Raw genomic sequence first — 12,649 nt, 5'->3', positions numbered from 1 at the left:
GCGGCTGGGGCCTGCGCGTCCAGAGCCTGTGCTCCGCAACGGGAGAGGCCACAACAGTGAGAGGCCCGCGTACTGCCAAAAAAAAAAAAAAAAAAGACAAGAAAATAAACAACAACAAAAAACCCAAATCTGCTTTTGTGAAATAAAAATTGACTTATGAAGAGAAAAGCTTATTTTCTATGAAATAGCTGTCTTAGAATTTAAACATCCATTGAGAAATAAGTTTATATGATTAGTGTTTATAATTGAATACATTTATATTTTATGACATTTAGAATGATAACAAATTCCTTATTCTGTGTTCTCTGAGTTTTGAGTGTAAAAGAACAAATAATAGGGGATGAGTCTGTTTTGGTGTCAGATTGTGAAATGCGTTATCTGCCATTCTGAGGAGTTTGAACCCTTTTCTGTAGGCTTTTAAATTTCCACATCAAATGAAATTCTTCTCATCTATAAGCATTTATCCATTGACCATAGTAAAATATTAGGCACTACAAGTGTATATTTTAGAATAAGCTAAAGCAGTGATCTGTCACTTTGTCACTCTTGTTCAAGTTTGAACTTATTTTTTAATTGTTTTCTATTTTTTTTATAATCTAGCATCACTTTCTCTAGTCAACAGAAATCTGTATCAGATATGATTGCGTTTTGTTATGTGTAACAGAAACCTAGTATACAGTGGTTTGTAAACATGTAAAGGTTTTATTCTTCCTCGTATGACTGTGGACTGGTGGTAGGCAGTGTTAGTCTGATTCTGCGACTCCAGAGTGTCATCAGGGACCTATGCTCTTCCTGGCTTTCTCTTCTGCCACCCTTAGCATTTGGCTTTCGTTCTCATGCTGCACCCTTCCAAGTTCTAGGGAGAGAGAATGAGTTTGGGCAAATGCATATGCCAACTACAGCCTCTCCCCGTTGATCAAGAATGCAATAGTTTTTCTGGAAGCCCCATCCAGTAGACCTCTGCTAGCATCTCTGGCTAGAACTGGGTCAAGTGGCTACCTCTAGCTGCGAGGGAGTCTAGATTGGTGAATATTTTTAATTGGGTATGTTGCCAGTTAAAAACAAACAAATTTGGGTTTGTCAGTAAGGTAAAAGGAGAGAATGGATATTGAATGGACAACTGTCAATGGCTGCCACGGTCCCTAAGTGTCAGTCTTGTGAGTGTCACTGCCACCACCAGGCCAGTGTTCATTCTCACTTCCATGTTTCTTATTATTCAATTGCTTTCACCTTGTATGGAGTTTTATGGAGTTGCTAATTGGCTCTATGGCCAAAAAGACTTTATTTTTTAAATCCCAACTCTGGCATTCTGAGACTCATCTTAACTGTTTGGAAAATGGGGTTAATAATATAGTCGTACTGAATTCACAAAGTTGTGGTGAAGATTAAACGCTCATTCTAGAAAAAAATGAATATGTAACTATTTTGCTACCTTAACTATAGAAGATTTTGGATTCTATTTTTTTTCCATCTTTAGGGTGGACGGCATGTGGATTATGTAGTAGACCAAGTTGTTGGTAAACTGATTGAAGTAGTTAAGAAAAAGAACAAAGCTGGTGTGTCAGTGAAACCATTTCAAGTAAGTGATGTTTTATATATTCTGTTGAATTATTAAATAATATCAGTTCTGATATTGACCTTTTTTGATATGTTTTCAACAGGTAAAAAACCATATATGGGTTTTTATTAACTGCCTTATAGAAAATCCAACTTTTGATTCTCAGACTAAGGAAAACATGACTTTGCAGCCCAAAAGTTTTGGATCCAAATGCCAGCTGTCAGAAAAGTTTTTTAAAGCAGTGAGTAAAATCTGTATTATTTTTCAGTGTTTTTTGTTTTGTTTTTTATTGAGAGTTGATTAAGTACTTTTCTTGATTTATTTATTCTAATTATTCTAAATCATTCTAATTATTTGGCATAGTTTCTTTCTTATATTAATTGTGGGTACAGGCATACTTATACTAAAAACTAATATGCTTGATTCTGAAAACTTCAAAGGGTAGATAGACACTGTTTCATAAAGCAGTCGATTATTTTGCCAAGCATTAAAGTGGGGACTCATGTAACTAATTGTGTTTTTAGCTTTTCATTGTCCTTTATAAAGACAGATTTGCCTCTATAAAGTGTACAGGTCCTTATAGGACTCCTGATTTCATCTTTTCTACTTATTTCAAATTCATATACTGATTTTTACCTTTATGTAGTTTAAAAAAAATTGTAACATATGCATAACATAAAATTTACCATATTCTACATATTTTAAAATTTCATTTTACTTTGTACATATTTATTTAGGCTGCCTTAACTTTTCTGAAAGAAGGTGAGAGTATAAATAAATAATCTTCTATTTATAACTGAGCCTTGTGGCTGCTAATAATTTCTCATAGCCTCTTATGTATCAGCAAGATTTGCCTCAGTTCTCTTGTTCACCAGGACCATCAAACATATATTAAATGATCATATCTAAAGTGCCTTTAAATATGTTTGCCCTGGGAATGTAAAGATGAGTAAATTACAGCCCCTCCTCTTTGGAAGTTTATAGTTTTTTGGAGGAGTATCATGTAATTACAGTAGAAATAATATTTTTATCAAATTCTGGTATTGGAATTTCAAAGGTAGGGTCTCACAAACAAAAACAAAAGTTGTTTTTTAGGTTTTAGTTAAAGGCCTATAGAATAGTACTGTTGGGTCTAATCATAATGAATTCTGAATACAGATGACCCGATGTTAATGATAGCCCAAATTTCTGCCCTCATTAACAGTTGTAATTTGATTTTAGATTTTACACATTTTTTTTTTTGGCAGAGAAAGTTTAGATTTGACAACATAGTTCACCTCTTTTTATATCTGAAACATTCCAGAAAATTATTTTATACACCTAAAATCAAACTACCCAGGTTGATGAAAAATAAATAACTCCAACATTTGTTTGGAGACGCTTTACTTTTTCTTGCAGGGAGGTTGGGGGGAGGTTTGACATCTTGTCACACGTTAATTCACTGCAGAATGACACATATGTAATGTTGAAATCCTCAGTACCAAACTTTTAAAAAATAAGAACTATTCATAAGGTTTTTTTTGTTTTGTTTTGTTTTTGTTTTTTTGGCCACTTCATGAGGCACGCGGGATCTTAGTTCCCCGACCAGGGACTGAACCCGTGCCCCCTGCAGTGGAAGCACAGAGTCCCAACCACTGGACCACCAGGGAATTTCCCATAAGATATTGAGTTTATCCTAATGTTCCCTTCATGGTAATATTTCTTTGTCATAGGGAATTCAAGATTCACATTTTTGTGTTGAGGGACATCAAAAATGTCAGTGTCTAAAATTTCCCAGGTAGTAAATTCATAGGTGGATCAGCTTTTACTGTGTTAATTTTCACAAAACTAACTTGTAACAAAAGCTATGTATATTTCTTATGGAGTTTATTGTAATAGAACTTTTTTCATATGTAGTAAAGTCGGCCTTTTTTCATGTGTTTACATTTCAGTACAATAGGTCATTGTGAATAGCTGCCTGGGTTAGTTTTACTGTAGTTAGAATAATATTTACCAGCATATATCACAGTTATTATCATCACTACTATTGTTTTGCCTTATAACTGCACAGATTCCAAGTATTACACTAATTTTAGCTAAGTGTATAAACTTCTGGCTTGCTTGTATATTATTACTCTTTGATTTTTAGGCCTCTAACTGTGGCATTGTGGAAAGTATCCTGAACTGGGTGAAATTTAAGGCTCAGACGCAGCTGAACAAGAAGTGTTCATCAGTAAAGTACAGTAAAATCAAAGGTATTCCCAAACTGGATGATGCCAATGATGCTGGTAAGGTTCAGATTTTTTTTTTAGATTTTAAGTTTGTGTTTATTCAGTTAGAGACTGTTTTAACTTTCCACCTATAGAGCATAGGGTTCTATGTTCAGAGTATGGTTTTACTTCACTAAAATTGCCATATGTACCACAGATTACTAATTTTGGGGGGGCAGGAGTTCCATAAAATGCACTTAATTTTTAAGTACCCTGAGCATGGTGTTAGATGCTCTTACAGCGCTCCGTGGTCACTGCGATCGTCAGTCTCTCGGCTCCGCGCTCTCGTGGGTGGGCTTGAGAACTTTGGAATGTGTGTCCTCTGCCCCCAGGTGGCAGGCACTCCCTGGAGTGCACGCTGATACTGACGGAAGGGGACTCTGCTAAGTCGCTGGCCGTGTCCGGACTGGGCGTGATTGGGAGGGACAGGTACGGGGTCTTCCCCCTCAGGGGCAAGATCCTCAACGTGCGGGAGGCCTCTCACAAGCAGGTGCGTATCTGCGTCTGTGCCCGCGGCACTTGAGTGCCTTGCTAGCACTGTGAGCTTTATGCATCCCTGCGACTCACCTTTTGCCTCTGGAGATGCTCTAAAACACTTTCCATCCTTTTCATGTTTGCACAGATCATGGAGAATGCAGAAATAAACAATATCATTAAGATAGTTGGTCTACAATACAAGAAAAGTTATGATGATGCAGAATCTCTGAAAACCTTACGCTATGGGAAGATTATGATTATGACTGATCAGGTTGGTTTAAAAGTTGGCACATATTAAAACATATCATTTTCAGAATGTCCTTTTGATATTTGTTTCATGAGATTTGTCCCAAGATAGTAGACGCAGAAGTGATTGTATTTACATCCGGGGGAAGATATTGTTTAATGGCACAGTTTGTGTGAAGTACATTCTACATTATCTAATTTATGGTAACCACCTCTTTGGTTAGGTATTTAAGAAATATTTTTAAATGCAACAAGTATGGGAAGAGTAGAACACACTGTAGTATTATGGGGTTGAAGCCCACCTATCTATAAGCAGGAAGGAAATGGTGAAATTTACAAGAAAGATTAATCAATAGGATAATGGCTAATATTTGTATATGATGGCATAATTTGGGATGCACAAAAAAATTGGAGGACCTGAATAGTGAAATGGCAGTAATTAGGAAAGAAGTAGAAAATTGAAAAGGAAGAATTACACATGCATCCAACTGCTTGTCTCTTATATCCTCTAATTGAAAGGATTTCTAGAGAAAATATTCAATGAGAAGCTGCTGTATAGTTTTAAGCAGAAATTTATCAGTTTTTATGTTGAGAAGACTTGTGAATACCTGTACTCCATGGATTTCTCCTTCCAGTGAAGTAGCATTATAACCCTGTTTCATTAATTTCCATCTTTAAATCATTCTTTTAGTGAAATCTGGGCAAACTGTATAAAAGATAATGGTAGCATATTTAATGACAGAAAGATGTAGTCTGTCGCTTAGCTATATTCTTTATTTGAATTTTAAGAAAAAAATTCGTTACTGTGATCATCCAAAGAATGTTTTGTAAAGCACAGTTGTAAAATTTGAATGGAATTTTGCCTCATTGCTGCATTCATACATCTAAAAATTTGGTTTTGTAAGTAATTATATTTCACGAATTATTATAGCACTCTTTACTAACATTTATTTAGGATCAAGATGGTTCTCACATAAAAGGCCTGCTTATTAATTTCATCCATCACAATTGGCCATCACTTTTGAAGCATGGTTTTCTTGAAGAGTTCATTACTCCTATTGTAAAGGTACTATTTACATTAATATATTTTTATACTGTTGTCTTAAACAGTAGCAGAAAAACTAATTTTTTTTTTTTATTATTCTTTTAAGGCTAGCAAAAATAAGCAGGAACTTTCCTTCTATAGCATTCCTGAATTTGATGAGTGGAAAAAACATATAGAAAACCAGAAAGCCTGGAAAATAAAATACTACAAAGGTTTGTATTCGAAAACATTTAAATTTTGTGAAGTTACTGCTGATGTAAATTTATTTTTATGAGAGCATTGTAAAATATTTTGAAAGTTTGTCTCTTTTAGCTTTCAGAAACAGCTATGGCTGATTTTTAAAGAATTGTTAGGGAAAAATTTTATGTAAGTAGAGAGAGTAGTATAATGGGCTTCCCGTGTTCTTAAACAGTCACCGTTTTGCAGCCAATCTTGTTTCATCTGAACTCTTGTCATTGCCACCCCATTAGTTTGAAATAACTTCCAGGCATTAATTATTTCTATACTACTTTAGTATGTATCTCTAAGAGAATTTTTTTTATTGTCCATAATACCATTATCATACCTTTCTTTAATAACCTTATATATTCAATCCAGGTTAAAATTCTCCTGATTGTATTAAAAATGTTCATTTTTATAGTTTTTATTTTTTTTTGAATCAGTATCCAAACAAGGCCCACATATTGCATTTGGTTGATAAGTCTATTTAATCTTAATATATTATTTCTCCTTTCATATTTTTTCTTGTAATTTATTTGTTCAAAAAGTTGGATTGTTTGTCCTGTGTAATTTCCCATATTCTGGATATTGCTCATTATCCCTATATATATATATTTTTTCTTGTGGAGAGAACATTTTAAGATCTTCTCTCTTAGCAATTTTCTTTAATTAATTTATTTGGTTGCACTGGGTCTTAGTTGTGGCAGGTGGGCTACTTAGTTGTGACTTGCGGGCTCCTTGGTTGCGACTTGCGGCTCCTTAGTTGTGGCTTGCCGGCTCCTTAGTTGTGGCAGGTGGGCTCCTTAGTTACAGCAGGTGGGCTCCTTAGTTGTGGCTCACGGGCTTCTTAGTTGCGGCATGTGAACTCCTAGTTGCAGCATGCATGTGGGATCTAGCTCCCTGACCAGGGATGGAACCCGGGCCCCCTGCAATGGGAGCACGGAGTCTTATCCACTGTGCCACCAGGGAAGTCCCTCTCAACAATTTTCAAGTATACAATATAGTATTATTGACTATAGGCATTATGCTGTACATTAGATTCCCCAGAACTTACTCATCTTAAACTGCAAGTCTGTATCCTTTGACTGACATCTCCCCATTTCCCTCTCCTCCCAGCCCCTGGCAACCACTGTTTTACGCTCTGTTACTATGAGTTTGACATAGATTTTTTAATTTATTTTTTTATTTTTATTTTTTTTTAGATTCCACATATAAGTAAGATCATACAGTATTTGTCTGTCTCTGTCTGGCTTGTTTCCACTTTTATTTTTAAAATTGTGCAGGGTTGGGTACCAGTACAGCTAAGGAAGCCAAGGAATATTTTGCGGATATGGAAAGGCACCGCATCTTATTTAGATATGCTGGTCCTGAAGATGATGCTGCCATTACCTTGGTAACAAAGTTCATTTTAAAAAGTCTCTCCTAATATCTATTCCCTCTTTCTGCCATACTTTTCTTCCCAATCTTGGTTTTCTGTGATAAGTCTCTTTAGAATTCTAAGCCCAACCTAGTTAATCTTGGTGTCATTCCCCATCACCGCAGATTATGCCCTGCTTTCATAGTTCTTTAATTCAGACACCACTGTTCAAGTGTATTTTTGATAAAAGCATATTGGAAAAAAGTTAATTTCCCAGAAATTAATAGTTATTTGCCTTTATAAATTTTAATTTTATAATGAAATTCTTTTTATTTTTAATGTATGACATTGTTACCTGGAATCCTTCAGGCATTCAGTAAGAAGAAGATTGATGACAGAAAAGAATGGTTAACAAATTTTATGGAAGATCGGAGACAGCGTAGGTTACATGGCTTACCAGAGGTTAGTCATAAAGAGTGGTGATCTGGGGGAAGAAAGAGAAAAAGGCTAAAATTCATGCAGTAATCATGACATAATTGCTGTATAACTTTTCTCTTAGCAATTTTTATATGGTACAGCAACAAAGCATTTGACTTACAATGATTTCATCAACAAAGAATTGATTCTTTTCTCAAACTCAGATAATGAAAGATCTATACCGTCTCTTGTTGATGGTAAGTAGCTTTTGTTTAACAATCTTTTTCATTTTTGTATGTCATTGAGTATATTTTAATTTCATGTACTTTAACCCATCCTTATAATAAGTTTAAAAATTCTGAAGTTGCTCTCGAGATGTTTTAGTAGTTCTGAAATTTTATATTCTTTATTTGAATCTTTCAAACCCGTTTTGAACTTTTAAAGAAAATTAACTTGCAAAATTTTAAAGCTTTTGCCCCAAGTTGTTGGAGACTTTTTAAAATAAAAAGTAAAATGTGATTTTGATAAGTTCTAAAGTATTTATTGGAGACTGAATTTTAAAAACACCTTTACTCCTCAGTACCCAAAACCTAATGCTTTTAACTTATTTAACTTGACAAAAAAGTTAAGCTGCTACCCAGTACTTAGAGCAGATTTTAGTCTTCTATCTAGAGCATTTTGATTTTTATAACTTATAGCAAGTTAGTTGATCTTCATGTTCCTTGGTATTTCAGCTAATAACAGATGGTTCTACTAATCCATGTAGTTCTAGCTTTAAGTTACATCCGTTCTCTGATGTCTTCCCTAATAATTGCCGTCTAAATTGGTCTCAGATGCCTATAAACTTCTATGCCAATAATTGTATGCCTCTTATTTTACTTGTGTTAATTTTCCTCCTCAATTAGATTGTAAAATTCTCAAGGAAAGTGGCCATATTTTATCATCCTTTTGCTTCTGCCATGCTCTGGGCCCACGATGATGATGATGATAGCTAGCATATACTGAAAAGTTTATTACTATGCTCATTGGCCTAGAGCAAGAAGAGTGATCAGGAGGCAGAGTGCTTTGCTTGCATTATCTCATGTAATCCTTATGATCACCCTATTAGGAAGGTAATTATTTCTGTTAACACTGATGAGGATACTGAGACTTAATGGTTTAATAAGTTGTGGAAAGTCACATGGCCAAGTTGAGAAGAGTATCCAGATTAGTGAGATTCTAAAGCCTGCATTCTTAACTACCAGAACACATCTCTTCTTTATAAGAGCTTTCCTGATTTAGGATATTCTAATAAGTTTTCAGGCTCATTGATGGCTTGCTGGTACTTTAATCACAACTGGCATTTTGGGCACATGAATGTTTGGGAACTCCTGTGAAAGGAATTTGGTGCCACTGAGCAGTTCTTTAAGACCAGAGGGTGTCTTTCTATTGGTTCTTCACTTTGGAATAGATTGAGATGGTATAAAATGTGTTAGTATGTAGTCATTTTGTTACAGAATCTCAAGTAAACAATTTTACTTATTTTTCGGAAGCAAACTATATCTTTGCTTTTTTCTCTTGAATATATAAACCATTGTTGTCACTAAAAGAAACATTACAACTATATCCCGAGCAATATTTTTAAAAGAGGGTTGTTGTTTTTAAAAATAGGCTTTAAACCAGGCCAACGAAAAGTTTTATTTACCTGTTTCAAGAGGAATGATAAACGCGAAGTAAAAGTTGCACAGTTGGCTGGATCTGTTGCTGAAATGTCTGCTTATCATCATGGAGAAGTAAGCATGGAGATTGGAATTAATTGAGAACTATACTTATGGTCATGAAGGAGGGTAGTAGAAGGATAATTCAGCATAATAAAGTTTTTTTTTCTTTTATAAGTTCTTTGGAAATGTAAAAGAGTTGAGAGCTTGGGTTTTAATAAAAATTAGGAAATCCATTTAGAAAATTGGGAATGTGAATGTTGTATTCTGTCTGTTTCTGTTCTGCAGCAAGCACTGATGATGACTATCGTGAACTTGGCTCAGAACTTTGTGGGGAGTAACAACATTAACTTGCTTCAGCCCATTGGTCAGTTTGGAACTCGGCTTCACGGGGGCAAAGATGCTGCAAGTCCTCGTTACATTTTCACAATGTTAAGGTAATCATTTGCTGATACAATGGTATAAAGCTCTATTTGAAGTTTATTGGAACTAACTAAATGTGTAATAGAATTATAACTACAGAGAGAGGTGATTGGGTATTATGTTGAGGGTGAATGTTCCAAATTATTTGATCACATATAGAGTGAAATTTGTTTATCTCAGTTTTTATGAATTATTGGTGGAACCAGTCCTAATGAACATAAGGATTTTTTCTGATCCAACTTTACTTTTTAGGCTGAAGATGGGTTTTGTGGTTTAGTCAGAATAAGAGGAAATCCTTAAAAGGTTATTATCAATACTAAGAATTTAGGCAGGTAAGTCAGTAAATAACTTAAGTAAAACAAGACTGTCTTATTCTGGCTTTGTGCCTGAGAGAAATATATTTGGTAATAAGGTTAGGTAAATTTTATTGTTAAATTTAAATTAAGCACGTGTAACCAAAATTCTTAACAAATGCATTCTTTTTAAAAGATTTTTTGAAATGTAAAGTCTTTAATTATGTATGAAGTTTTATTTTCTAAAACCATGATATTGCTCCATGTCTTTCTTTTTCCTTTTATTAGCTCTTTAGCAAGACTGCTTTTCCCTGCTGTGGATGACAACCTGCTTAAATTCCTTTATGATGATAATCAACGCGTAGAGCCTGAGTGGTATATTCCCATAATCCCCATGGTTTTAATAAATGGTGCTGAGGGCATCGGCACAGGATGGGCTTGTAAACTACCCAACTATGATGCTAGGGAGATTGTGAACAATGTCAGACGGATGCTGGAAGGCTTGGATCCTCATCCCATGGTGATTACGTAGAACTTATTGCTTATGTTGTTTTAACAAATGATAATGTGTAAACTACAAAGGCCAGTCATTTTAGAAAAGTAATGGAACCATTTTCATTTTAGAACGTATTGTAGACAGTAAGGACCCTATTAGTGTGTAACTTGTGTGCTTACTGTAAAAGATACAGAGTTTGGGGGACTTCCCTGGTGGCACAGTGGTTAAGAATCTGCCTGCCAATGCAGGGGACACGGGTTTGAGCCCTGGTCCGGGAAGATCCCACATGCCGCGGAGCAGCTAAGCCTGTGCAGCACAACTACTGAGCCTGAGCTCTAGAGCCCACGAGCCACAACTACTGAAGCCCGTGAGCCTAGAGCCCCTGCTCCGCAACAAGAGAAGCCACCGCAATGAGAAGACCATGCATCGCAACGAAGAGTAGCCCCCGCTCGCTGCAACTAGAGAAAGCCCGTGCGCAGCAACGAAGAACCAACGCAGCAAGCAATAAATAAATAAATAAATAAATAAATAAGGAAGAAAGAGAAAAAAAAAGATATAGAATTTGGAAAAAGCCTGGATATAAGGTTTATGGGAGAAACTGTTTATTAAAATTTTAAAGTACCCTGTAGTTCAGGCTTTCAAATATCTAACTTATATAGAGAATAACGTTTTTATGACAAAGTTATATGCAACATTATGTTATTGTTCTTAAACTACTAAGTCATATTAGTCATTAAGGATGCTTAAACACACCTTGTATATATTTTAATAATCCCCATATTTTTCATTTTTGCCCTTACCTTAGATCATTCATCATGTTCAGTTCTTCCCCCAAACTCCCTCCAAGAAAAACCCTCAAAAAAGTGTCTTACACTCTTCTACATGGTTTAAAATCATCTAGAAATTTCCCTTTATCATGAGACACTTAAATAGAAGAATATTTTTATTACAAAAATGATAGTGCTCATTGTAGAAAATATAAATAAGCAAAGAGGAAAAAATACTCCACGTATATAGAAACAAACTTAATATCTTTAAGTATTTCTCTCCAAGTTTGATTTCATATTTGTATTTTTAAAAGAAAATTAGCTTATGGGGATGATTTAACATCTTTTTTCTCCTAAATACTTTAAAGTACTTTAAAATATTTCTAACAGAAGTATCAAATTACTTTTAATGATTATAGCATTTTATTTCAGATAGATTTAGAGTACTTATTGTCTCAGTGTATTTGATCGATACTTGTTTCATATATATATATATATATTCTATATATGATACTGTGCTAGGTGGTAAGATAAAGAACCATGATCTCTGTCTTCAAAAAGTTAATCTGTTGTCAAGGCGAGACCTCTGGGCATGAAGTTTACAGTGACAAAAGGTATTAATATTTGCTCAGTGAGCAGAAGTGTCCTATGCTATATGCCTGATTTCTTAGTGATGATAACAAATAGGAATTTTAGAAGAGGGAGAGACCACTTGTAATTAGGCTGAGAAGGCTAAGTAAGATTTATATAGATGAATGGGGTGTGGAGAGCTGAATAACCGCCAGGCCTGGTGGATAGAGTGAGTGAAAGTGAGAATATTCAAAATATTCAAGAGAAACGTGGAAGAAGATTAGTGATCTGGAAGGCAAATCACTGGAGAAAAGTTAGAAGTTTAGCTTGGCTTGTAGCGTAATGTCTGAGGAGTTTGGATTTAAAGGATTTTTAATCTAGGGGAGAAGGAAGGATGGAGGGGTAATAAGCTGGAAAAAAAAAAAAAAAAGGCAATATTCTTGGAAGACCAGGAAAGGTGGTGCTGAGGTTTTGAGATTTGGGGGCCTGTTGAGAGTATATTAACAGAAGCTGTGAATTCAAGATTGAGTGATTATTTGGAGAGGGCCTATTGCCGATGAGAGGAATTTAGTTTCAGTTGTGTGAACCTGTCGATAGCAATAAGTCATTGACTAAGGGGCATTCAGAGGTGGCACTGGCACTCAAGTGAGAAGTTGCAGCCTTTAGGTATTTTTATTTTTCTCTACAGCTTCCAAACTACAAAAACTTTAAAGGAACAATCCAAGAACTTGGTCAAAACCAATATGCAGTCAGTGGTGAAATATTTGTGGTGGATAGAAACACAGTGGAGATTACAGAGCTTCCCGTTAGAACTTGGACACAGGTTGGTATAAGA

The 12,649-nt window shown here is 35.2% G+C and overlaps 1 protein-coding gene across 4 annotated transcripts in view; it reads left to right on the top strand.

The window, feature by feature from the left end:
* The window catches only part of TOP2B (DNA topoisomerase II beta), a 66,861-nt gene that overhangs the window by 34,630 nt on the left and 19,582 nt on the right, over positions 1–12,649 (top strand). For all 4 annotated transcript variants that reach the window (XM_024115155.3, XM_007114400.4, XM_028490334.2 and 1 more), the window contains exons 9-22: positions 1,478–1,579; positions 1,662–1,799; positions 3,687–3,825; positions 4,140–4,297; positions 4,430–4,555; positions 5,486–5,596; positions 5,682–5,787; positions 7,078–7,187; positions 7,521–7,613; positions 7,711–7,825; positions 9,219–9,340; positions 9,554–9,702; positions 10,270–10,501; positions 12,503–12,637. In XM_024115155.3, coding sequence (XP_023970923.2) covers positions 1,478–1,579; positions 1,662–1,799; positions 3,687–3,825; positions 4,140–4,297; positions 4,430–4,555; positions 5,486–5,596; positions 5,682–5,787; positions 7,078–7,187; positions 7,521–7,613; positions 7,711–7,825; positions 9,219–9,340; positions 9,554–9,702; positions 10,270–10,501; positions 12,503–12,637 — 1,836 coding nt within the window. The remainder of the gene's footprint in view (positions 1–1,477; positions 1,580–1,661; positions 1,800–3,686; positions 3,826–4,139; positions 4,298–4,429; positions 4,556–5,485; positions 5,597–5,681; positions 5,788–7,077; positions 7,188–7,520; positions 7,614–7,710; positions 7,826–9,218; positions 9,341–9,553; positions 9,703–10,269; positions 10,502–12,502; positions 12,638–12,649) is intronic.

This window comes from Physeter macrocephalus, chromosome 1 (genome assembly GCF_002837175.3).
Source record: "Physeter macrocephalus isolate SW-GA chromosome 1, ASM283717v5, whole genome shotgun sequence".
In the NCBI taxonomy this organism is placed as follows: Eukaryota; Metazoa; Chordata; class Mammalia; order Artiodactyla; family Physeteridae; genus Physeter; species Physeter macrocephalus.
The sequence above is the reverse complement of the archived record's forward strand: the minus strand, read 5'-3'. Positions and strand labels throughout refer to the sequence as shown.